General features: G+C 36.4%; 1 protein-coding gene and 1 pseudogene across 1 annotated transcript; both read right to left on the bottom strand.

Moving 5' to 3' along the window:
* Positions 1-15,259: 15,259 nt before the first annotated feature.
* Positions 15,260-15,949, bottom strand: LOC144716346 (lipoxygenase 1, chloroplastic pseudogene; annotated as a pseudogene).
* Positions 15,950-20,844: 4,895 nt separating this feature from the next.
* Positions 20,845-26,091, bottom strand: LOC144716338 (lipoxygenase 6, chloroplastic-like). The gene is made up of 9 exons (XM_078591461.1): positions 25,956-26,091; positions 25,383-25,663; positions 24,823-25,060; positions 24,184-24,498; positions 24,006-24,091; positions 23,819-23,926; positions 23,322-23,623; positions 22,067-22,333; positions 20,845-21,695 (listed from the first exon to the last, which is right to left on the bottom strand). The coding sequence occupies exons 2-9, from the start codon at positions 25,623-25,625 to the stop codon at positions 20,951-20,953; spliced, it is 2,304 nt and encodes a 767-aa protein (XP_078447587.1). The 5' UTR covers positions 25,626-25,663; positions 25,956-26,091; the 3' UTR covers positions 20,845-20,950.
* Between the last annotated feature and the right edge of the window lie 1,067 nt (positions 26,092-27,158).

Below are 27,158 nucleotides of genomic sequence, written 5' to 3'. Positions count from 1 at the left end.
TAGATAAATATATCATTAAAATAAAAAATTTTAAATTAAATATGGTAGTATATGATCATAAATATAGGATTACTTATATATATAAAGATACATGTATAATCACACATAGAAACACATATATATGAAAAAAGTATACTGATAGATATAATTCTACATAGCTAGACATATATTTGGACATATAGAGATAAATATAGATCAATTGATAGATGGATATAAATATGGAGAGAAAGATAAAATAAAGAACTAAAATCAAATAATATATAAATTCAAAGAGAAACAAAAAGGTAGAAATAGAGATAGAGGTAGGAAATTAAACTGACATACAAGAAGATATACATAATGATGTATGAATTTATAAATACATTAAAATATCAATAATGTGACCTATAATCCCAAAACTTATAAAATAAAAACCGTAGTGAGTCAAGAAATTCATGCCACCAAGAGAAAGATGTATAATGCATTAAAAAAAATTATAATAGTTTCAAAAGTAAATGTAGAGGATCATTAAACATGGAGTAATAATATATGCTTTCTGGAAGATGTCAATTGTTTTGCCAGGGAGATGAAGATAGTGATTTTTTTTTTCGGCAAAAAACACGGTGCCGGGTACGGCTAACCCTGGGGTTGTGCCCGTAGACTGATCCATCCATGCCCTGGATGCCACCCAAGGGGATTTTATTTATAAAGTGAAGTGTTTATCAATGTTCATAGGCATGGAGTGAGTATAAATATCCCAATTACACTCAGATCCCACTTGTCCACGCCCATGTGCATAAAAGGAAAAGATATATAAGTGATACCTGGCAGGTGCTCGGAGAAGTGCTCGCGTCGACGTCTCACTGGAGCCCCCCTAGTGACGATGATGGAGCAGCGCTGGAGTTGTCCTCGCCTCCGACACGTGGCGACGGTGAAGTACGTGGCGAGGCTCCATTCGAGGTGGGCGCAGTCCACCCCGCTAGCTTTAGATGATATGGATTCAGATTAGGCGGAAGGATGAGCCCGTCCACCTCGAGTGTTCCATGCAATCCGCCAATCCCGCGGGCCTGCCGGCGCGAGTATGCGACGCATGCGGAGGGTCGGCAAGCCAAGACGGTCGACGCGATAGCAGCCCCTAGCTGTTGGAGGGAGCGCCTGCCAAGAAAGAAATAGAGAATAAGGGGTTCGTGTGTGTACCACGTGGTTGGCGAGGGCATCTGCTGTCTGGTTGCCTTCTCGCAACTGATGACAAATGCTGATTGTGCGAGGTCGGCACCGCACGATGTCCTGCCATACACGGTGTACTCTCCATTGGGAGCATGTACCTGCACGGAGCATGTCAACTAACACTTGTGAGTCCGATTCTATGACGATATTATGAAGGTTTCATTCCTCGTAGAGGAGTAAACCATCATGTATCGCCGTAGCTTCGGCTATTATGTTAGTTTGTACACCATAGAAAGAGGAGAAAGTGAAAAAAATACTCCCTGTATGATTGCGAAGGATACCGCCTCCCCCTGCTGGGCCCGGGTTCCCTTTGGACACACCATCTACATTCAGTTTAAGGATGTCGATTGGCGGTGGGAGCAAATAGATAACCCGTAGTTAAATGTGGATGGGAGCAAGGGTCGCCGAAATGCCCCAAGAGCAGAGGAGGTCGCAGGCAAGTGGTGAGCTGCAGGCGCGAGGGGGAATGAGTTGATGGATATGTCTTAGCCACATCTTGACTCGACGCATGATATCCACTGCGCGCATGGGTGTACCTGAAGCAAGGGAAGAATTTTGCCCCTTCCATATCTCCCATAGTAAGTAAGCTATGGTGATGTGTAGGATGAGGCTCCGTTTAGAGACGTCCATGGAAACTTATTTATAACTACATATTTACTCTGATATTGTTTTTGTAACTAATAACTTTATTCTCAATAAAAATCCCCAACATGATCCTTAACTGTATTCTCCATATATTTTCAGAAGGACAATGATCAATCATACAATATAGGAAACCCCTAGGTGAGATCTGAACTGTCCATGAGTTTATGATGTTCTACTTAGTAGGTCATGTCAATGTATGTCAGCAGACACCTTTATCCACAAAAAAATTGTTGGTTTATATCTTATTAAATAAGTGAATTTGGGGGCAAATGCCTCATACATTATCAAACTATAATTTTTTCATGAAGTATTTGATACCTTTAATATAATATTAAATGAATGTTTTATACATTTATCATCAGCTTAAATCAAGCGAATGCATATCCTAGGCTTAGGAAAATATAATCTCATATATGGGAGTAATTTTAGGTTTATAAATTATAAAAGTTATATTTTAATTATATTCAATCTACCTATCCGACAACTTCTTTGTAAAATTATATATAAATATATATATATATATATGTTATCTGCTGGTGAAATCAAGTATATATGATGTCCTCAGTTAGTTGTAAATATTCAGAGATATTCCTTTCAATATAATGGAGGTAGAGGGGAGATTAGAGACACATAAATTTTCTATTATTTTTTTGTATTTCATATAAACCTTCCAGGCACTACAACCATTTTCCCCAAAAACCCTCTCAAACAATTCATCCAATTACATCATCTATTACCCAAACCTCATAGGCCACCCTACCAAAAAATAGTCAGATATATATCTATTAAGAACTGTATCCTTGAAAACGCAAGCTAAGACTTGAAAAGTCTCCATATGATTTTGAACTGAAAAATAAAGACAGACGTTTAGACAATCATGGACATGCCTTTACATTGGATGGTCTTCCTAGATCACTTTTTTTAGTGTATCAGCCTAATGAATTCCTATAAGAGGGATAAATTAGGCACCTGACCATTTATGAATGAGTAGATAAAACATGTAATCTATCTATGTAATATTCTTCTCCAGTTTCACACAATGTACTCAAATTAATAGCCGATGCTCCTAGGTGTTTGATAACATGTAAATGATCGGGTTGTTTCTGTAAAATTTAAACATGTTTATACATCAACATGTTACCAAGCTTTAAATGATGAAAGCTATTTTTTAGAGTGATATTCTGATTTATGTGGATTTAACAGTATTCAAAAATATTTTTCCAACATAATATTTTTAAAGAAATTAATTTTCTGATTTAGGATATATTTTTTATTTTTTTTGACCTTATCTTTATGTGGATAAATTTTTTTTAAGTCAATATACATATTTAAAATTTATGAATCAGTATTTTTTTAAGAATTAAGTATTAATGTATTTCCCCTTAAAAACATGTCGCGCCATGTGTCGTCATTTGATTCATCGAATGGGACCAATCAAAAGTATTCACAGTGATTAGCTGCACTAGTCATTCCAGAAAGACGAAATTATTGCATCACGAATAATGATACCATAATGCACCAATCATTATCTGAGATTTTTTATACTTTATTCATAGGAGACGACTTGGACCAATACAAAAATGGAATGATTTTAGTTGCACTATATGTGATTCATAGATTGAGAAGAAAAAAAAAACAGAAAGAAAAATAAAAAATTATGGCCTTACACGTGGCGCATACGTGTAGTGCCATGATTGATTAAAATGGGTTATGGATCCTGACATGGCACACAAAAACATGAGCCACATCCGACAATCATTGGGGAATTGTCATCTTTTTTGACATGAATGACACGTGTCGCCGTATCATTATTAGGAAAATAAGGAATAAGAGAGAAAAGGTGCTGTGGCCCATGGCAGCGTGTCGCCAGGTCATAATTAAATAAGAGTCAAAATAGGGTTTCTGTCTTTTTCTCCTATAGCTACATGTGGCGTTCTCAGAGTGCGTCATCATGGAGGTTGGATCTCCGTCATACTTGTTTTAAGTCATATACATTAATGATACACATTTTCATGCATGATCATGATTTTTAATATATTTAAACCAAATTGACTAAGGGTTGGGAAACCATTCGCATATTTTTTCAGCTTTAATATTGTTTAAAAAGTATAATTCATCTTAAACCAAATTCCGTCACCTTCATCTTTACTTTTTATCCCTAATAATAATTATAATCTCCTGTATCCTCTACCTATAATCATAAGTGTACATTAATTATTATATGACACCTACATTAATTGGCGAGAGACGGAGAGAGGGAGAGAGGTGATAGCCGAAGAGGGGGAGAGAGGCGACAGCCGAAGAGGGGGAGAGAGGCGAGAGAAGGAGGGAGGGAGAGGCGACAGCCGAAGAGGGGGAGAGAGGCGAGAGAAGGAGGGAGGGAGAGGCAAGAGACAGGGAGAGGGAGAGAGGCGACAACCGAAGAGGGGGAGAGAGGCGACATAAGAAGAGGGAAAATGGCTGGAAGAGAGGGGGGTCCAGGACATCCGTTTCGTCATCGGGACGTCCATTCCGTTCCGTTTACTTCAATGGATGATTGATGGAGTGGACGAATGACAGACTCGTGAAGATGATGAAACGGTGATGAATGACAAAAATGATGAAAAAAATTTCGTCGAACGGAAAACGGAATGGAAGTCCATTCCGTCCGTTCAAAAGTGTCATTCGTTTTTGTCCTCCAGCTCTAATTAGGATTGCTCCGACTTCAAATTTTGATATCTGACAATACAAAGGTTGAATTGAGTTGAAGTTTTCAGGGATGCTTCATCTTTAACCCTTATTTCCATACATACCCTCTGATCTATATATAGAGGCATGGATCCCTGTCAAACTCATCGTTTGAACTTGCTTGTTACTCATGTGGGCTGATTGAATGATCCATCAAGTCTGTTCGTGGTGTCTTGGGTGTGTGGCAAAGGAAACAAAGAAGAGGGTCAGCTTGTCTGCACTCGGAAATCGCCATGATCCTGGCAGAACATAAAGATCTATAGTAAATATCCTTGACTTTTGTTGTTCTTTCTCGACATCTTTGTTAGCTTATATGGATTTCACTATCACATCTGGCCATCATCATCTTATCGTTAACTTACTTGTCACTTACCGTGTACAACTCTTTCTCTACCTCACTCCTGTCACTCATAGCATTATCTTTACTGTATTCTTGCACCTGCTCGATCTTCTTACATTATAATTTTGACCATCTACTAACTACTATTATCATCTTAATTAGATTACTAATAATCACTATCTCACCTCACATTCTCTCTCCAATGAACTCGGTCTTTTATACATATCTCATATCACTGCAGTAATCACTATTTTAAGAATATTGAATGCTTAATCACTGTTCTTTGTTGAGACCATCCGTTCTCATCACTAGCAAAAATTACTGAGCGAGTACATGTTTATACTTTTATCAAATATATATAAAAGTATTTTTTAGAGATTAAATTTGAACTGATTTAATCTTCTGCTGCACAGCAAAAGGTTTCCAAGCATTCAATCAAGACCTAGGGAACCCAAAATTATGTCCATTTACTTTTAGATGGCTGTCATACTCTTGTTCATTCATCCATATTGGGAGTACGCTATATTAAGTAATGATCAAAATTTTCTCAATGGCTTTTTTTCAAACCAAAGGAGTTCATTTCTCACATTCTAGAAAGATTAGTGTCTAAGTATTACATGGGGAGACATCATAATAGAAATGAGATTCAAAACTTTGGCACTTGATATACATGTTCTCTTAGCGAACAGGTAAATGGAAGACCTCAATAGAATCTAATGGGTGCTTCTAAGGGACTAGCAATACGTAAGGGATGTTAGATAACATAAAAGAACAGATCAGCATATGTTATTTTATTCCATATTCACTCATGACAACTATATGAAGAATGTAAATCTAAGTTATTCACTGAATGTGAGAACTTGGGAACGCCAATGTTATTTATTCCATATTCACTCATGACATATGATATTTCTTGTTAACATCAATCCAAAGTCCGTAGAACTTGTAATAATTTTTTTTATTATGGTGATTCAAGATTCAAAGAAAAGAAAGCTGGGCTCCAGGTTTTGCATGTCCTCCACCCTTGCAATAAGTTTGTCATTTCATTAAAATTTTAGGTTGACTTTGATATTTTTTCAACTTATAACTAATTGTTAACATTCATAAAAATCCATTGAGTTTGGAATCACATATTTTGGTTGAACTTTGAAAGAGTTTCAAGCGTTTGAACTTGGATGCGGATGAATCGGGTGGTTGACTAAGAACGTGGAAAGATAGACCTCGAGGGATTGATTCAATTCAATTTTGAATATTTGGTGGAGATAACATTTTTTGGTAATCATATTTCAAAGCTATATGAGTTACAATCATATCATTTGGTGCAGGAATTAAGAAGATATTTTAGTTTTAAACAGAAAAGGTCAAACACAAATCAACAATTTCCATTGAAAGAGAAACATGGTGGAGAAGATGAATATAGGAAAGAGTGACAAAAAACAGAAGGTATTTCTGTAGGGAATTCATAATTAAATTTAGTAATTTTTATCTAAAATTGAAAATAAATTGACTTGAAAAAATATTCCTGCTGAAATATATGAAATTACGCCTTGTCTTGTATACTACTTAAGGAGATTAATCATATACTAAGTGTTGTCAAGGAGAAATACATATTGTACAGAAATATAGTGTTCCTGTTTGATATTTTTGGTCAATAAGGTGAAGGCTGTTGGGGTCAAAGTAGAGAAAACTTCACGCGCTAAGTTGAAGTAGGTCAAGTGTCGTCGCTCTATGGAAGACATTGGGGGTTGAGGATGATAGAGCTTCACCGAATTTTCCCTTTTCTGGTATCCTTTTTCGGCCCTCTTTCTGAGTGATTAGCTTGTAAGGCATTGGCACAAACACAGTTTGGGCACATCATCATCTTGGGACATATATCCTCAACAACATTAAGGATTAGCCTAAACTGTCTAAAAAAAATAGTAGTATCTCCCATTTCCACTACCTCATTTCCTAGTTAGACAAATAATATGTTAATTGACAAAGAAAAAGATAATATAGCCGGATAACCTAATTCACCCCTGCTTAGGTTATTCCTCAGCAACTTTCACTAACTTCAAATTTGCGTTTGTAAAACTGTCTCAACCATCACTTTAGATATTTATTTTGAAAATTTCACATCATTAAAAGATTAAACTCTTCTTCTGAAAATTGCCTCAACCATCCATTCAGACCTATGTCTATAATGTTTTCACTATTATAAATTTGAACTTTTTTCTACACAAATTCCAGAAGCAATAATTAAGATCTTTAATTGAAAGTTTTTCACACAATCAAGAACTTAAAATATGTTCATGTGAAATTGTCTAAAAATTATTTTAGATCACTATCTGGAATTCTCACGCCAATAAAAGCTTCTACACTCTATGTAATTGAATTTTTATAGAAACAATTTAGATCTTTACCTAAAATTTTTAAAATATTAAAAATTTCACTCTTCTTTTTCCAAATTGCCTAAACCCTTAATTCGGATCTGTATGTACACTGTTTACACTATTATAAGTTTCCAGGCATTTCTACAAAAAATACGGAAACAACAATTTGGATAAATACAAATCTGTTAATGTGAAATTGTCTGAACCTTCACTTTAGATCTTTATCTACAACTTTCACACCATTAAATCCTTCAATACTCTTTCCAATGAAATTTATCGAGAAATAGTTTAGATCTTGATCTACAGTTTTCACTCTATAGAAGCTTTAATTCTACTTTTCCCAAGTTTCCCAAACCATGAATTTAGGTATTTATCTATACAATAGACTATTATAAGATTCAAGATTTTTTCTAAGAAAATTGTAGAACTATCAATTAAGATATTTAGTTAAATTTTTTTGGAAAATTAAAAATTCAATTTTTTTTCAGTTAAATTGTCTGAACCATCACTTCAGATATTTATCTGGAATTTTCACAGAAATTACAACCTTCAACACTCTTTCTAATGAACTTATAGAGCAAAAAATTATATCCTTATCTAAAATATTTATAACATTAAAATATTCAACTCACGTTTTGAAAAATTCCCGTAACCAAAAACTCTGATCTTTTACCACAATAATTACACAAGTATAATATTAAACACATTTTACCTAGTAATTCAGAAAGCATCAATTAAGATATTAATTTGAACATGTTTCACAGGATTAAACAATTCAAATTTGTATTCGCAAAATTTTCTGAAGCATCACTTTAGATCTTGATCTGGAATTTTCACAGCATTCAAAGCTTCAAATGAATTTACAATGACATTTCTAGAGAAAAATTATATATCTTTACCGAATTCTTCACAATATAAAAAGCTTTAATTATGCTCCTTCCAAATTTCCCAAACCATCAATTCAGATCTATTTACACTATTATAACCTTGAAGACTTTTTTTGCACCAATTTGGGAAGTATCAATTAAGATTCTTAGTTAACATTATTTAGATAATTAAAAAAAATTAAATCTGTTTCAGTTGAATTGGCTGACTCATCATTTTTGTTATATTATTGCAGTTTTCACAGCATTAGAACCTCCAACACTCTTGCTAATGAACTTTTATAGCAAGAATTTGGATAATTAGGTACAATATTCATAGCATTAAAAGCTTCAACTAAGCTTTTGAAAAATTGCCAAAAAATCACTTCAGATATTTTTCTACGTTCCTTACACCATTATTAGCATAAAGAATTTTTCCGCCCCAATTCCAAAAGCATCAATTAATTTCTTTAGTTGAACGTTTTTATGAAGATAAAAAATTCATATATGTTTCTGGGAAAATGTCTGAACCATCACTTCAGATCTTTATCTGCACTTTTCACAGCATTAAACGCTTTAACTGTCTTTCTTATAAAATTCTTAGAGAAACAATTTAGATCTTTATGTACAGTATTCAAAACATTAAAATCTTTAAGTTCAGTTTTACAAAATGGCCTTAATCATCCATTCAGATAATTATCTAAATTATTTACACTATTAGATGCTTCAAGAACTTTTCTTCAAAAATTCAGGAAGTCTGAATTATGATCTTTGGGTAAACATGTTTCATATGATAACAAAAAAATCAAATCGTTTCTGTGAAATTGTATGAACCATCACTTTAGATTCTTATCTGCAATTTTTACAACGTTCAAAGCTTTAACTGTCTTCCTAATACACATTTAGAGCAATACTTGAGATCTTTATGTAGAATTTTCACAACATTAAAATCTTGAGCTCTTCCTACGCCATATTACCCAAACCATCAATTCAGATCTTTATCTACTCTGTTTAATGATTCTAAGCTTCAAGTCTTTTATGCATAAATTCCGGAAGTATCAATTAAGATATTTTGTTGAAAGTTTCTAAAATGATTAACAAATTAAATATATTTCTGTGAACTTGTCTGAACCATCGCTTAGGATCTTTTATCTGCAATTTCACAGCATGAAAATTTTCGAATCTCTTTCTAATGAAAATTTGAGTGCGACAATTTAGATCCTTAACTACAATTTTCTCGATATAAAAAGATTCAATTGTGCTTCTGCCAAATTTCCTAAACCATCAATTTAGATTCTTATCTACACTATTTAAATATTCTAAGATTCAATACTTTATCTAAAAAAATTCCAGATTGGCCAATTAAGATATTTTGTTTAATATTTTTCAAATGAAAAAATTCAAATCTGTTTCTGTGAGACTGTCTGAACAACCACGTAGAACTTTATCTACAATTTTCACTGCATGCAAGCTTCAACGCTCTTTTTAATGAACATTTAGAGCATTAATTTAGATATTTATTTAAAAGATTCATAATATTAAAAGCTTCAATTATTGTTCTATGAAATTTCCTAAACCATTAATTCATATATTTATCTACACTGTTTTCAAGAATATAAGATTCAAGACTTTTTCTACAAAAATTCCGGAAGTATTAGTTAACATCTTTAGCTCAAAGTTTTTGGACAATTAGAAATTTCAAATCTGTTTCTCTGAAGTTGATGAAACCATCACTTTAGATCTTTATCTGCAATTTCCACAGTATGGGAAGGTTCAACTCTCTCTCTGATGAAAATTATAGAGCAACAATATAGAATTTTATCTGCAATATTGGCAGCTTTAAAAGGTTTAACTCTGGTTCTGTTAAATTGTCTAAAATATTAATTCGTATCTTTATTTTGAATCTTCTCACCACTGAAAACTTTATTTGTCTTTCTGAAATTTAGATCTTTATCTGATATTTGCACACCATTAAACGCTCTTACTTTTTACCTAGAGATTTATTTTAAAGTAGTAAACATTAGATTTTATGCAATGTTTGACAGTACATAACCTTACATCTTTATGTTTGGAATTTTCTACAGTACCAGTTAAGAAGTTTATTTGTAAACGTTTACTACATTAGAAATCTTAATCTATATCACTGTGAAAATTTATGTATAATACCAAATCAAAATTTATTCCAAATTTCACTTCACTAAAAGGTTTTAAAAACCTTTATATACAATTTTATTCATCAATAAAATTTATATATTTTTATGAAGCTATTATACAACACTGAATTTAAGTTTTTTTTAAGAAATATTCTAAAGTATTTTCTACACCTTCATATGTCCGTGAAAATTGATGATCTTTAGTAAAAGTTGTCTATAGTATCAGTTCAAAATTTTATCTGATTTTGAGACCTTTAAATAATTGTTGAAAATCCTGTCATTGAACTATCCCCAATATTAATATATATATATATATATATATATATATTTTCGTCAAAAAAAGAAACATATATTTCTTAAGACTATTTCTCTACAAATTTCTACAACAATGAAAGTTATATTTTATTGAAATTGAACGACTATGTTTATAAAGAAACATTCTGAAATGTGAAAATAGAAAACTAGTAGATGTGTAGAAATATATTATTGCACTGAGATTCCAGGTTGAAGCAATGAGGTCTAGAAGACCTATCTAGGAGACTGTTGGACAAATATTTGGAGACCTAAGAACTTTAAAGACCTGTTAACATCCTGAGGAAGAAATGGGAAGTTAAAGGTGTTTGTGAGGAAGACAGCATTGGAAGCATTTAATACATCTTTTAAGACAAGAGTACAAAGAGTACAAATTGATGATGTAACTTAGAAAGTTGGATTGCAGAGCCAAGTAGTGCCACTTCCTGGGCAAGGGTATAATTTTGTTTCAGATTCAGAGGAGTGGCTGGTGTTAATCCATGAGTATTAAAATTGAATTTATAAAAAAGGTAAGATGTAATATTTTTAAATACCAATACAACAATGTTCTATGTATTTTGCACTATCACCCATTCAATCCATTTGGAGGCTTGATATTTATGCATATTTTTGATAAATTTATTTAAAAGTCAATCGATATGTTCCAAATATTCAGTAAATTAAGGGGCACTCACATAAATCTAGGATTTTATATAATTTTAAATGTAATATCATTTTTCAAAAAAACCCCTAACTTTTAATATATCATCCAACATCAAATAACCCTGCTCATATGAGTTTTTAGAACCACGTGCTGATCTTTTTACTGATACCATCAATACAACTATTAACATACCAAACATATAGATTCATTAATCACATATAATTTTAACATTATTGGTATGTCAAGTCACCCTAAAGTAAGGTGTTAATCTACACCGTGTATATCAGGAGGTAAATGATTTTCATTGGTAATTTCATTAGCTGTTTTCTTCATCAGTTTTAACAAACCTATAAACTCCAATTGGTAAGGAACTTGAATGAGTAAAGTCACGGTGAATTATCAAAGCCTAATAAATCATCTGAGTTGGAAATGATGTACAGACAAATCATTGGAAAACTTATTTTCTGATATTTCTTTTACCTTGGAAAATATTTCATCTTTTCCTCTTCATACAGACTGTCAATCTCGCAAATAAGGAAATTATCTCATCTTGACCTTACAATAGCATTTTTGGACTTTTAAACATGTTTGAGATATTGTTATTTTGAGCCCCATGATTTAAGACATGTAGAACGTCATCCATGATTCACACAGGTCAATTAGTCAAATCGTTCCATATACCACCCACAAACCCTCATTCTATGAACATCCTATCATAGTAGGATTATATATTGTTATTTATAGGATATTTCATTGAATATCACACTAACTAATAAGACCAAAATTTAGGATATTTTTAACATTATATACATTATATGACCAAAATCAGATTTTCCAACGACATTTTAAAAATTTTTTTACCCTCAATAATCTACTAAAAAAATTAGGAAAAAGTGTAAATTTATGAGGAAATATAGATGGGGGTCATAAGGAATCATCTAACCCGGTAAGTTGTGGTGGATTAATGAATCACTAACCATTAGTTTAACACCATGAATTTATATTTTTATATGCATTAATATGATTATGCAAGCATATTATCAACCTAACAATAATTAAATATATTTTTAAGTGATATTTTTATTTTGATGGAATTTTATCACAAAACCTATTTTCATGGATTTTTATCACAAAATCCTAAATAAAATAATTTATGGCATTTTAAGAATCATGAAACCCAACCATAAAGATAAAATATAAGTAAAAAAAAGTTTTATTAGAAATAGTTAGCATTTTATCTGAACTTAAATGGACTTTCGCTATGTTTTGGCATCCAAGTTACTTAGATGGTGACCAGAAATTGATTTTTTCCAAGCACTAGCAGTTATAATTATTACAAAAGGTGCTAGTATGGCATTGCCAATTGTGATGCCATAATACACCAATCACAAGCTAACTTTTAACTTTTTCTAATGCATAGAGACATGTGGTACGGGGCTAATGTGTAAGTTTTATTTGCAACAAATATCATGTAATGAATGCAAAGTTTTTACTCCAAAAAATCACTTATTAAAGTATTAATAAATGCCATTGCAAAGACAAAAACTGTGATAACCCTTCTTGGTTGGCTGAGAAAGGAAAAAACACGTTCATGTGGCCCCGTCCCCATGTCATGCATTAAATATGTTTTAAAAGAGTTTTATTTTATATTATTTTATAAAAATATGTCAAGGAGAAACCATATCAAGGAAAATAAGCATAACTCACTCCAATCATATTGGAAAATCAGAGAAATCTTTGACCATCCCAAGGACTCTGGGACACACTTGCAATCTGGCATATGGAGCAATGGAGGAGAGAAAATGGCAACAGGGTAGAAGCACCTAACTTCAAAACACAAGATCAAATGATACAAAAAGAGTTTGACTGGCCAAAAAAATTAGAGTAGCTTTCTCTCGTTTCCACGTAAAATTCAAAACGTAAAAATCTATCATTACTATATAAATCTCAACAGAAGTGCACCAAAGAGGAAATTAATGAAACTCCTGGTGGTAGCACTCCGCGCATGGAAAAAGTGTATCCACCTGCAGTACATGGACCAGATTAGAGATGGATGGTGACCCAGTTGTTTGAGGTAAACAAAATCCAGATTTATAATCATGATGGCACACAACTGTGAAAATTTACGGGATGCAATGGAATGTGTTGCTGGAGAAGGTGGCGGCAATGATGGTAATAAAAAAGTTTTGGAGGATATTAAAGAAAAAAGGAGGGACTACCACAAATAATTTTATAACTTTCTAAGTGGTCTGAGGGAAGAAGAATGAGAGTTCCATGATAAATTAACCATGCATGGTATGGTCTGAATATTCCGTATGGTTCAAGAAACATGGAAGAAATGAGATTGACACAAAAAAGAATGATTAAATCAAGCCTTAACCAAGTGTATCAACATGGATCCCAGAACAGTATTTTATCTTCTGACCAGCCTAGAGTTGGGGAAATTACATGTCGAAGAGAGACATTTAAGGGTGAAGAATTTTTATTTATAGGTCCTAATTAGTAAGTTTCCCTTCTCTCTTTTCCTAATTACTAACTTTAAGGATACCATTTTTTTTATTGTTCCTATTTGTTTTAAGGCTATAAAAGTTAAATTATTTTAACCACCTCCACCCTCTTGGAGGAACGTTGAGGGTTAGTGGGCTGAGTGGCTATACCCCTCTAATGATATCCTTAAAGTTCATTTTCAAACTTTCTTCTTCTTGGCATAACATGCTCCATCTAGATTCTTATTCAAGATCAGTATCCGTTATATCTTAAAATAGTTATTTTATCATGTTCACATATTTCTTATGAAATCATAGAAATTTTCATCAGTGATAGGTTTTATTTATTTCGATGGAAGCTAAGCACCATTATTTATCAAACCAATGATATTTGTTCATGTGGAAGTTAACATTATTAAGGTATTTGGAATACGATGAAAAAATCTCTTCATTGGTAAAGTAATATCATAATTTCTCATAAAACTCATAATCTCATCATATGCAAAAGAGACTGATTTCTAATAAAACTCATAAATCATATGATATTATTAATATCCATGAATACGTTTGCATTACATGATTGTAGTGTTTTCTTATCCCTATGCTTACATTCAATTCATATATCAATATATAAATAGGGATTAAATGTCAGTCAATGCAGAAACGATATTCATTTTAATAAAAAATGAAAATTGGTAATTGCCATCAGCTATTATATTTTTAGCTGTCAATATCCAAAATCAATATCCATACTGATATAAATTGCAAAATCATACAGTTATTTAGATATCGATATTGAAGTCATGTATCAGTTATATTATAGTTATATATTATGTATACTTAGCAAGTACATGGCTGAACAAGGAATGGCCAGGTCAACATGGATCATGACTGTTGACTAGTCTGATTCGCACAAAAATCAATGTGGGGCAAAAGAGAGTTTTTAAAACGAGAGGAGCACCCATGCCTCACCTTCTATGAAGCTTCAAATTGGTGGGGAAAATGGACCGACAACTAGTTTGGGTCTCAGGTTTTTTCTTTCATTGTTTACTAATTTCAGGTATAAAAATAAAATATATCTTCAAATAAATTATATTTATAAGAATATTTATTTATTATTGTTAACCTGAATTTTTACTGTAATTGTCTCCCATTCTCGGTATTTCATCACTCTCATATCATTTTAGTGCAAAATTAGAGTTCATTCATTGATTTGTCCATTGGGTTATTTTTACATTTTATATACTTTGAATTGCACCAATAAAAATCCTAATTATTTTTTGTGTTCACTCAACAAAACATTGTAATCCCAAAAGGCATGCCCTAGAAACATGACACTTGAACTGTATCTTAATCTCAATAAAAGTAACACTCTCTCATCATAAAAGAAAAGCTAAGTTAAAATAAGTACTGAGATAGTTCACAGCATTTTTATGTATCTAAAGCCCACCCATTTAATTTTAAAAAATTATACAATACAAAAATACTAATGGAAATATACATGTTATCACTTCCATGTAAGCAAGATTGTCATCAGATGGAGATGCTATTGGGAATGCCCCTTGCAGTGGCCCCGGGGCCAGACGACCGCATGAGGAGCTCATACGGTGGCACGCCGGCTCCAGTCCTGTTCTTCAGTTTTGGGTCACTATTTCTCGCCTTAATCACCTCGTCGACCTCGTCTAGACTTTTGGAAAACCTCTCTAATGCTTGGGCCACCAGGCCCGGCCCGCTATCCGGGTCTGTGCCGAGGTACTCCTCGTCTGGTGAGTGCGTGGACAGCGTGTCCTGAACCGACATGATCCGAGTTGCCTCCAGCATAGTTGGCAGCGATTGGAGGAATGCTTCTTGCGGATGTTTGACCATTTTGTCAAACTCTTGCGAGCCCTCCTCCGGAATAAGCTTCTTCATCATGGCAGGCCGGTTTGGCATGAAACCGCCGAGGGGGTACTGCCCGAAGTTGATTGCCGCGTGGAGGCCAGAGGCGGTCCATATGAGGGTAGTGATGATGTGGATGAGGTCAGCGAGGGAGGATAAGGTGGGCCACCATGGTTCATGGGCCTTTTCTGGTGGCCCTTGCTCCAAGCTTGGCCCACCAGGCTTGGAGCTCGACGTCGGCAGCAACGACGGCAGAGGAAGGGTAGAATTGGGAGAGGTAATCGATGGCGTAGGACTCGATTGCAGACCAGATGAGGAGGCCATCTGCGGGTAGGGGTCGCCTCGATCACTAGTTTTATGCCGTGTGGGGATGATGGGTCCTCCTCAGCCATGCCCCTGTTTCAGGATAATGGTACATGGGTTATGGTAACACTCTCTCAATAAAAGTAACACTCTCTCATCATAAAAAAGCTAAGTTAAAATAAGTACTGAGATTTTCAGAATACCAGATAATGTCTCCACTTGTGCATAGACCATACCACATCCATCATTTCTCTCTAGGCAGATTTCAACCTTGCGTTTTCTGATAACGCCTTGCTAAAATATGCGAAAGGATGTAATTCTTGTAGTAACACTGCCCCCATGCCAAACCCAAACGCACCTGTCTCTATCATGAATGGCTTGGAGAAGTCGGGTAACTGCAAGATTGGAGTCGTAGATAGGGCTCGCTTTAATTCTTCAAATGTCTATTTAGCCTGGTCATCCCAACGGTAAGCGTTCTTTTTCAATAACAAAATCAAAGGCCTAGCTTTCATGGCGTAGTGCTTGACAAAACGGCCTTATTTTTTCTGAATCCGCCGATACCCCTTGAGGGGAAATCAAATGCCCCAAATAATCTATCTTGTCTTGGAAAAATTGGCATTTCTTTTGATTTACCCATAACTGATGCGCACTCAAAATTTTGAACACACTATGCAGGTTCTCTTCTTGTTACTCCAGCATTCTGATGTAGACCAAAATATCATCAAAGAATACAAGTACAAACTTGCATAAATAAGATTGGGAAATGGAATTCATTAGTGCCTATAATGTAGCCGGGGCATTAGTAGTGGCCTTGATGTGTTTTGAAAGTTGTCTTAGCATCAGAGAGAGAGAGAGAACGGGAGAGAGAGAGAGCGTGCGAGAGAGAGAACAGGAGAGAGAGCGTGTGTGAGAGAGATAGAGAGAATGAAAGAGATGTTGGAACTTAGCTCTCTCACTTCAGCAACTCACACAGAGAAGGGAAAGACAGGCATTCACTCTCTTGATCTCACAGAGAAAAAGAGACTTAAATTCTCACTCTCTTGATCTCACACATAGGAAAAAAGATTTAAATTATCACTCTGTTGATCTCACACAGAGAAACAAGAGTTAAGTTCTCACTCTCTTGATCTCACACAGAGAAACAAGAGTTAAGTACTCACTCTCTTGATCTCACAAAGAGAAACAAGAAGAAAGGAAACTTCGAGAGAGGAAGGAACCTTGATGCACATAGCATACAACAACAATGGAACACATACATATTTATAGGCACTCCCCCATAACTGCCTATGGATTTAAACTCAGCATGGCCACACACCTGTCCATGTACTTGGTCTTCCAAGAAACCAAGTCTTCTGCTCTCCTTGAGCTCAACTCCTGCCTCCACATCACCCTATACCATGTTGACTTGTTCTTTGGTGACTTATTCAAAAACACCAACTCCTAAATTAACTATGTCAAGATTAACTGTCCAACAAGAGAGTGTGTGAGAGAGAGAGAACGGGAGAGAGAAAGCGTGAGAGAGAGAGAGAATGACAGAGAGAGCGTGCTGGAGAGAGAACAAGATAGAGAGGGAGAGAGAGAGTGTGTGAGAGAGATAGAGAGAACAGAACAGAGAGAGCGGGGGGGGGGGGGGGAGAGGGAGAGAGAGAGAGAGAGAGCAGGAGAGAGTGGGAGAATGGGAGAGAGAGAGAGTGATGGAAATGCCTTCATATCAATTCCTTTGAAATAAATAAGCACATGTAGATGCATGAATTCATTTGATTACATGCGTATACCTTCGAGGCATGTGAAGCAATTTATTTTTTAGTGTACAGATAAATATGAAGAGACCATAACAGGATACTCATGATTTACTCCTAAAAATGCATATTTCAATGTAGTGGGCATTGGTTCCGGATCAACCTTTGACTCAAGATATCAAAAATCAATTTCAACAGAAAACACATCTTTAAATTATGAGATCATTAACACATAATGTCATAATCAACCTCATCTAAGGAATCCACTAAACAAATGTCCTCACTAAGTAATTCCAGATATTTCATCAGCTTAGACATATTGATTTCTACATTTTCGTTTGCTGCTTTTAATTCATTTATCAAATTTTAGAAATATGTGCTTGCCCTAGTTGTAGTAAGAATGATTGGCCTAAAATTATGGGAGCATTCCTAATGACGTTGGTTATCTTGATGTCAGCTACCATTAACTATGCACAAAAGGACAATGTTTTATTTTCACAATCATACAGTTAATTATTTTAACCATCTACTAGCTGAAGCTCTTAGAAAATGGTATAAGTTTCCAAACTTCAACTTGTCACACAAGGATCGAGGCAAAATATGTAATGTGATCCATAATTAATAAATGATTTTGAGAAAATTTAATTCAAGCATTCAAGGGATACCACAAACCTTGCTGTCACTTCCCCTAGGGCCAAGTGGTGATCACACTTAGACTCTCCATCACAAAATCTTATAGAAAAGTAATGGGTCAAATAAATCTGATACATGAGGCTCCCAACAAGTTGGGATCATAAATTCAAGATAATATACAAAGAGAGGGGAGAAGAGATTATACAGAAGTGCCCTAACTCTTCCACAATTAGATTTAATTACAATTATTGTCTTCAGTTGACCTGGTTCTTAAAGAGGTTTTAGTGGGCTTTAAGAGTGGGCTTCTTGTATATTGGGTATCTTCACATTATCTAGGAGATGTCTTCGAATTCTCCTTTCCTCCCATTGGTATCCCAAAATCACCATTTATTTATAGAAGTCCTGTATTTCAAATAAAATTCCAAGAAGATTTGAGAATTTCACTTGACACCAGTGGGATTTCTCTAAAAAAATGAATAAAATACAGTAAAACAAAGATTAGGAAAATAAGTTATGTATTTCTCATTTTATCCTTAAATGGTATAAAAGCAAATTTTTTGGTTCTAATTTTTTGTTATCTCTCATCCAGCATCATCTATTCTTATATATCCATCTACCTAGATTATCCATCTACATCGATTCATCCTAGTAGAATTCATCCATCATAATCGTCCCCCTTAACCCCTTATCATATGTATAATTATTTAATTATATAGCATTACTTATTATTATTCTGATCCCTAAAAATTTCTGAAATTTATTTCTCATATGTCTATTATATTTCTAATATTTTAACATTTATTTGATTTTTTGATGTCACACAAAAATGGTCTTTTGAACGTTGGAAGATATACTTAAAGTGTGGTTTTTATGAAATATATCTGCTTAGCATAAATAGGGAAAGGCCATGCATAAAATTCACCCAGGCCATAACTTTCAAAGGTCTTCTCCTTCTTTCTTCTTCCCTTGTCGCCTCTTCATTCTTGATGTGACCGGGATAGCTTAACGAAAACATTCCAGCATAAATAAGGATTGTCAAGATGAAGGATGAGATTCGACATGCTAGGGATCGTGTGGATACATCTAGAGATTGCACCTTTGAGCAACTCAACATGTCTCACTTGAATAACCAAGAAATCATGGATACGATCTGCCCCTATGCGATTTGATTAAATGTTCTGTAGAGGACGATTGGGTTCTATTGTTAATCTTCTGCTGCTGGAATCAAATTTGTTTCATCTCCATCAAGTCCATACAACCCAACACGAGGCACATTTCCATCACCAAAGACATAAGAATAAATGAACAGAAGTCACAAGATGAGGAGAAAAGAGAAAAGAAAGCAAAAACCATGTTTATTCTTTTTTCTTTTTTTCTCTTCTCTCTCATTTTTTCCTTTTTTTATTTTTGTCCACCAAACATCAAAAATTTGTCATTATGTACTTATTTTTCATAATTACTGAAATTCGCAGTCATTTAGGTAGAAAGGTGATATTCTGAAATTCAGAAATACTCTCTCAACATAAAAAATTAACAATATTTATCGTTATACCTCTTTTTTTCTTTTTATATCCCAAAATTTTAATTAGAAAGGTTATGGTCTAAAAAGTTGATTTTAGAATTCTCTTGAATTTAAAAAAGGAATATCACATAAGAGCCTAATTGGACCAAGCCAATCCATCCTTCCCCCAACCAATCTAGAAGTTCCTTGTTCCTCATAAACGGAAAATTTTATAATATGAAAAGATTATTATTTGTTAGATTCTATAGGCATGGTATGAGCATAAATACCCCATAACTACATGTAGGCACCACCAGAATAAAACAAAATGTATTACATGCTGCTAACATGTTGTTTCTTGATGTTGGAGCTGAAACATACATGATGATGAAATGATCCTCAACCCTAGGTCCAGTATCAAACGATCACGGTAGAGACACTACCGGCACCATTTCTAGAATCTTCATGTGGTAGTTGTCTTGTTGAAGCCAATGCATAATATATAGAAATATATTTCATAATTGTTTTATGCTTGTATTGCAGTATTTTAACTACAAACTGTGATATTCTACACGAGTGTCACAAAGATTGTCATAATCTCAGTAAGAGCACACACCTATCATCAACATCTCTAACGGCTAGTTCCCACATTGTGTGGATATCAGTCTTTAATTACATAGTGATATGATGTAATTGTGGCACAATGAACATGTCTGAGTATCAGAAAAAATACCCACTCATTATCAACAGTAGTGATCAAGTATACCTCTATAGTTTGTAATGATTTTTTGTTCATGCCACTACCTTTTAATGAAAAAGAGATATTCTACTAGAGTAATGCTAATAATCTGTTCAAATCTTTAGAAGAAAACAAACCCGCCTCAAAAACATTAATGATATGTTGCAATATAGTTCCTATATTTTTGTGCTTACTTACCTCTGGCTTTTAATCACGAAAGTGATCTCCTAAAAACAGAACACTTGAACTGGGTATGAATCTCAGCAATAAGTCTCACTCATTATCAACAGCTGAGATACAAGTATGAAAAATAGTTAACTATTTTATGTATCTATAGCTCACCTTTTTAATTAAAAAATATACATTATATAAAATTAACAATGGGAATGTATATGTAAGCAGGATTGTCATCAGATGGAGATGCTATTGGGAATGCCCCTCGCAGTGGCCCCGGGGCCAGACGACCGCATGAGGAGCTCATACGGTGGCACGCCGGCACCAGTCCTGTTCTTCAGTTTTGGGTCACTATTTCTCGCCTTAATCACCTCGTCGACCTCGTCTAGCCTTTTGGAAAACCTCTCTAATGCTTGGGCCACCAGGCCCGGCCCGCTATCCGGGTCTGTGCCGAGGTACTCCTCGTCTGGTGAGTGCGTGGACAGCGTGTCCTGAACCGACATGATCCGAGTTGCCTCCAGCATAGTTGGCAGCGATTGGAGGAATGCTTCTTGCGGATGTTTGACCATTTTGTCAAACTCTTGCGAGCCCTCCTCCGGAATAAGCTTCTTCATCATGGCAGGCCGGTTTGGCATGAAACCGCCGAGGGGGTACTGCCCGAAGTTGATTGCCGCGTGGAGGCCAGAGGCGGTCCATATGAGGGTAGTGATGATGTGGATGAGGTCAGCGAGGGAGGATAAGGTGGGCCACCATGGTTCATGGGCCTTTTCTGGGTGGCCCCTGCTCCGAAGCTCGGCCCACCAGGCTTGGAGCTCGACGTCAGCAGCAATGGCGGCAGAGGAAGGGTAGAATTGGGAGAGGTAATCGGTAGCATAGGACTCGATTGCAGACCAGATGAGGAGGCCATCTGCGGCGTAGGGGTAGTCCTCGATCACTAGTTTTATGCCGTGTGGGGATGATGGGTCCTCCTCAGCCATGCCCCTGTTTCAGGATAATGGTACATGGGTTATGGTGATGATCATGATGACTAATTATGATGATGATGATGAGGCCGATGAATAGTGACACTAATGATGTCAATGGCGAGAAGGTGTTGATCTTGATGACGATGATAATGCCTAGTCAATTACAGCGGTGGTGATGGAAAGGGAAATTTTATTGATGATAAATTGAACAAGGAAGAATGATATTACCACTGACAAGTAGATAAGTATAATGACAATGGAAATGAAAAGAAGAGGCCAATGAGAGTTGTGTGAACAAATATTTGATGGTGATGATGATGATGTCAATGATAAATAGATGGAAATGATGATGATGATGGGGATGATGATGAGAGGTTATTATGTGACCTGCGAAGGAGATCTGCTGGGAGAGCCTCCATGTCAAAGCGCCAAAGGCTCTCGTACGCTGCAGCGCTAAGCTCCATGGAGTATTTTCCAGTGCTGAACCCATTCTCGATGACTCCACCGCCGTTGATGAGAGTCTGGCGTGCCAAAGCATTGATTTCCAATGTGTACCGCAAGTGCGGGTGCAGAAGCTTGAACACAGGGTGCATCATGCTTAGCTGCCGATGTGCTGCTATTATACATGGTTCCATGCATGCATGCGTCTTCAGCCTGCCCCCACCATCAAAAGAAAAAAAGAAAATAAAAAGTGAAACTTTAATAATATCCTCAATAAATGTATGGGTCTTAATTACGATGATTAAGTTCTATCCTCAGTTTTATTGTTTATGAAAACAAATCCCACATTTCAAGTTTCGTGATGAAAACGAAGATGAATGAGAAACACAATTAGGGTTTGATAATAATGATGTTGATGATAATGAGGCAGCCCACACACCATGGCCTAGATTTATCAACTGAAGATTATTTTTAAAAACGAGGATCAAACATAAAAATGATATTAATTGTCGTGGATTGAACATGAGGCAGTCCACCATGGAATACTTTTTTGTTTTCTAACTGATGACTTTCATAACCAGGAACACACTCACAATGATCTGAAATTAGTGATTTTTGGAAGGAAGTGGTTAGGATGATGATGATGATGATGATGATAATAATACTAACGACGAGAAATAGCCTAGTCAATTTATAATGACAAAGAATATCATACATTTATCTCTTGCCTGTGACTCTAACACTTAGCCCCCACTGATCAGATCTTTATGATCTGTTTATGATGATGAAAATAATGATAATGCCATTGTTTATTTGTAAAGACAAATATCGCACCTTAATGCAACACCTAGCACTTTGACATTTAACAAGAAAGCTCTAGTCTTTATGTGATGATTAGGATTATGATGATCATGATGAGGATGATGGTCCTAATAAGCTATCATATATTTATTATGTTCATGAAAGATAAGACCGTAATGACATAATATTTAGCCCACAATGATCTTATCCTTATGAGCTAATTTAGATGTTGACGATTATCAATATGACAATTAGCAGTTACGTATCCATAACAATAAGGAAGATCAAACCTTAATGCCATATCTGCAATGATCTGATATTTATCGGTTGTTTATGATTATGATCATGATTATGATGATGATGGTGTTGGTATTGATGAAGGTGATGTCAGGAAAATTACCAGTGGCTCACAAGCTGATGAACCCCTGAATCGTTGGAGCAGACATGGGCCTTGGCGAGGCGCCAGATCCACTGCTCTGTGGCGTGATGACCGCGAGTGTAGACTTTTTTGTTTTGTGGCTCAGAGGAAGTTGGCGGCGGGCTGAGCTCGATTGCTACTGGTTGGAGGACACCCCTGGAGTTGTAGAAGAAGACTGTTCTGGACGCATAGGATTTCCTACCCTCTTGAGAGTTCATCCTCTTGATGAAGGGAAGCAACATATCATGGTAGTCCAGCACGAACAATCTCTTCTCTTCCATTGCCTAGAGAGAGAGAGAGAGATAGCGAGTAAGGGAAGATGCTTATCATCTACATTTCTTTGACTGGGTTTGAATGCTTTTTATTTTTCTGTTTTTTTGACCCTTGTATCTCTGCTACTGGGCTATAAGGAAACTATGAAAGCATTGCAAACTAAGATTCACTTTATGAAAAATAGGAAATTTCTGATAGAGACCCACCTTCTCCAAGGTCATGCCGCTCAGCTCCCCCTCAATGATCTCTCTTGTAATTGCAGACTCAGGAGGACCGTACTCCTCTGGGTCCAACTTGCTCAAAATTGGAAACTCCTGAGCAATATAAAAATATCTGTATATATACGTTCGTTTATTTATATAAATATTATCAAATTAATTTAATTAGGCGTACCCTCAATCTCTCAATGTTCCCCGGGTTGACCCCCGCTAGAGTCTGGCGAGCAAACTCGCTATCCCTGAGCCAAGAGAAACGATCCCCTGAAGCCCCCATCACCCCAAAGTCAGGATATCTTTTCAATTAATTCAACAAGAAAATGAAAAAAAAAGGGGGAGCACTTGATTCGACTTACTTGAAATGGTCAGAGGTAAGTCGTACTTGAGCCGTTCATGAATGTTCGTGATCTTTCCAAGAAACTGCCAGAGAATATTATCATCTCCCTGAGGATTCAAGCTGATCCCGTCCTTGTATAGATCTTCAATCTCAGAAAAGGCGGTGAAGTTTCTGTCCGATTTTGAGAGGACAGTGGTCAAGACAGGGATCAGGTTGTTCAGTACCGACTTGAGCGACGAGGCCGACATGGACTTGTCCTTGATATCCTCAAAGGCCTCGTCCCTGGGTACATACAACGATGTAGAATTCTCCGAACTGCTCTCGTACCTAGGATCTGCCGATCAGAAAAAAAAAAATTAGAAAAAAATCAAAAAACATGTCCAAAACATATCGGTCACTGCATTTCGACTATGAAGTTTTCATTTTAGAATGAATTTTGACGTATCAGATATCTTTCTTGAGCTTATTTTGACGTTCGGCGATGTGATCTTGAGCTAATTATCCCCAACTGATCCGTTGTTGAAACTCAGGGTTCCAATCCGATCGATCAGATCAAACTGAGTCCCCAAAGATGATTGGTTGGAATAAATCTATAGATGAAATTTTGGGGCAAGTCGTAATTGATTTTTAAAGAATTAATTGAGGAAATTTGACTTACCAGACTTCATGGGTGGCCGTCCAGTGCGACACCGGCGAGGATAAGGCATTTGGCTGCCTCCTAACACCGGCCTGGCGAGATCTTCGCTCTTTTCAGGATCGCCGAGATCGTTGTACACATCATAGTCGTAGATTCTTTCGTGTGTCTTCCTCTCTCCTTTCCCATTTCCTTGCAGACTAGCCAAATCTTCTTGTCTAAGATCCTTGAGCCCTCCCGGCGTCTGAGAGGGCAAGTACTCCTGGAATGCAAGAATTTTCATAAAATGAAAAATCGGCATACAGCAAGAAAATAATCATAATAATAATAATAATAACCCCCCAGACAGACTTTGATCTCTATATCATCTTTCGATTTTCCCACATCAGGAAAAAGGTTGCAACCCAATCGCTCTTTTTGAATTTTGTTGATCAATGTGCGATTGTTTTTTACGCACTCACGTCCACTCTATCCTCTCGGATAATATGATCGTCTATATACGTATAGAAAACTGGTGTACTTATAATTATGATCATAAACTAGGGAGAATTTTTTTTGCAAGAAAAAAAGGACGTTATCCTGACCTGGCTGCTGAAGATTATTCTCTTGTTTGGAACAAGAGTCTGGGGTTGAATAAACGTGTGGGCGGGGAAGAAGATGGGCCCGTCGCCGAAGCCGTGGATGACGATCTCCGACAAGAACACCTCCTTGGAATGCGCATTGGCGACGAGGATGGCCCCCGGAAGACCAAAATCAGCGGGCACAGAGAAACTGGCGGTGAAGTCAACGTGGTAGGGCTTCTCAGATTCCCTCTGAAACAATCCCATGACCGCGGCCTCTTTGCTCCTCCTCCCCAAACCAGTTTCTGATCCAGAGTTACACTCCGTTAGATGAAAGACGAGCAGAATTATGTCAAAATCGGAGCTCATTGACGCTGAACTTATTTTTGACGCAAAGCTCCTACCAATAATACGTATTATTGTAGATCATCGGCTATCATTTAGTCCCTAATGAACACACTTCATCAAGTGTCGGATTTAATCAAATGTATAGACTCTCTAGTCTTCTCGAATTAAAAATAACGGGAAAAGATAGGATATAAACTCAAGTATTTATTCGTCAATTTAAACTGATAACGACTCTGGATATAAACTCACCGGGATCAACGTCCACGCTGACGAGCTGAATCCTGATTCCCCGGCCGATCCCGTGGACGATGGCGTCTGCCTGTTCAGCCAGCTTCTGAAAAATCCTGTCCTTGATCTTCTGCCTGATGGTGATCACCGCCCGAGCCTCGATCGCTTGGCCTGGATTAATCGACACGGCCTCGGGCGAGATCACCGCGCTAGACTTCTGCACTTGTGACACAGGCCTGGGACGGTCGCTCTGGATCGCAGCCACGACGCTCGAATTGCGTCGTCGCCTGGTGGATTCTCTTCCTGCTGATCGAAAGGCGGCCAGAGAAGACTGCTTCGGCGCCGAATAGAGCTTGACGATCCCCGACTGGAGGAATCATCCTCGCAGATTGCTCTCAGAAACTGAAGATGATCACAGGAAAAACAATAAGAAGATGCGCAGAACTATCCAACGAGCTCGAATTATCCGACGAGCACGCGATTGAACGGCGGAATTGGTCGATCGATGGAAGAAGAACAATCGAAGGGGGAATAACAATCGATCCCTCCTCCCTATTCTCAACGAGCACGGCGAAGATGAACACTTTGTACTGTTTTTTTTTAAAACGAAGCCTCTCGTGCTCCGAATTTAAACCGGCGAAGAACCGCGTGCGGTGAGCTTACCGTGTTCGTTAGTTTTGGCGGGAAACTCCGGTCAAGAATGGACGACTGCGATTGTTCCACGTCTCCGGAATGGTTTGAAAATAGCAAGATGAGATTTGCCGCCTTCGACGAGGTTTCTTTTGTTGGGTTTAACAAAACGATAGGAGAGGCGGTGAGCTTACCGCTTTCAGGAGTACTGGTCGTCGCCAGCGTTGACGAGGAAGTCAAAGGTTTTGGGCGGCCGGCTTAAGTAGGACTCTTGACTGTGCTGTGTCAATAAGGCGTAAGAAGCTTTACTACGCTTAGTCTTTCAGGATATTCTCTCTCTCTATCTCTCTCTCTCTATCTATCTATCTATCTATATATCTATCTATCTATCTATCTATCTATCTATCTATCTATCTGTCTGTCTGTCTGTCTATCTCTCTATCTATCTGTCTGTCTCTCTATCTCTCTATCTCTCTATCTATCTATCTATCTTTCTATCTATCTATGTATCTATCTGTCTGTCTCTCTATCTCTCTATCTCTCTATCTCTCTCTCTCTCTATCTTTCTATCTATCTGTCTGTCTGTCTATCTCT

Source organism: Wolffia australiana, chromosome 20, assembly GCF_029677425.1.
Source record: "Wolffia australiana isolate 7733 chromosome 20, ASM2967742v1".
Classification (NCBI taxonomy): Eukaryota; Viridiplantae; Streptophyta; class Magnoliopsida; order Alismatales; family Araceae; genus Wolffia; species Wolffia australiana.
Note: the sequence above shows the minus strand (reverse complement) of the source record. Positions and strands in the feature narration are given on the sequence as shown.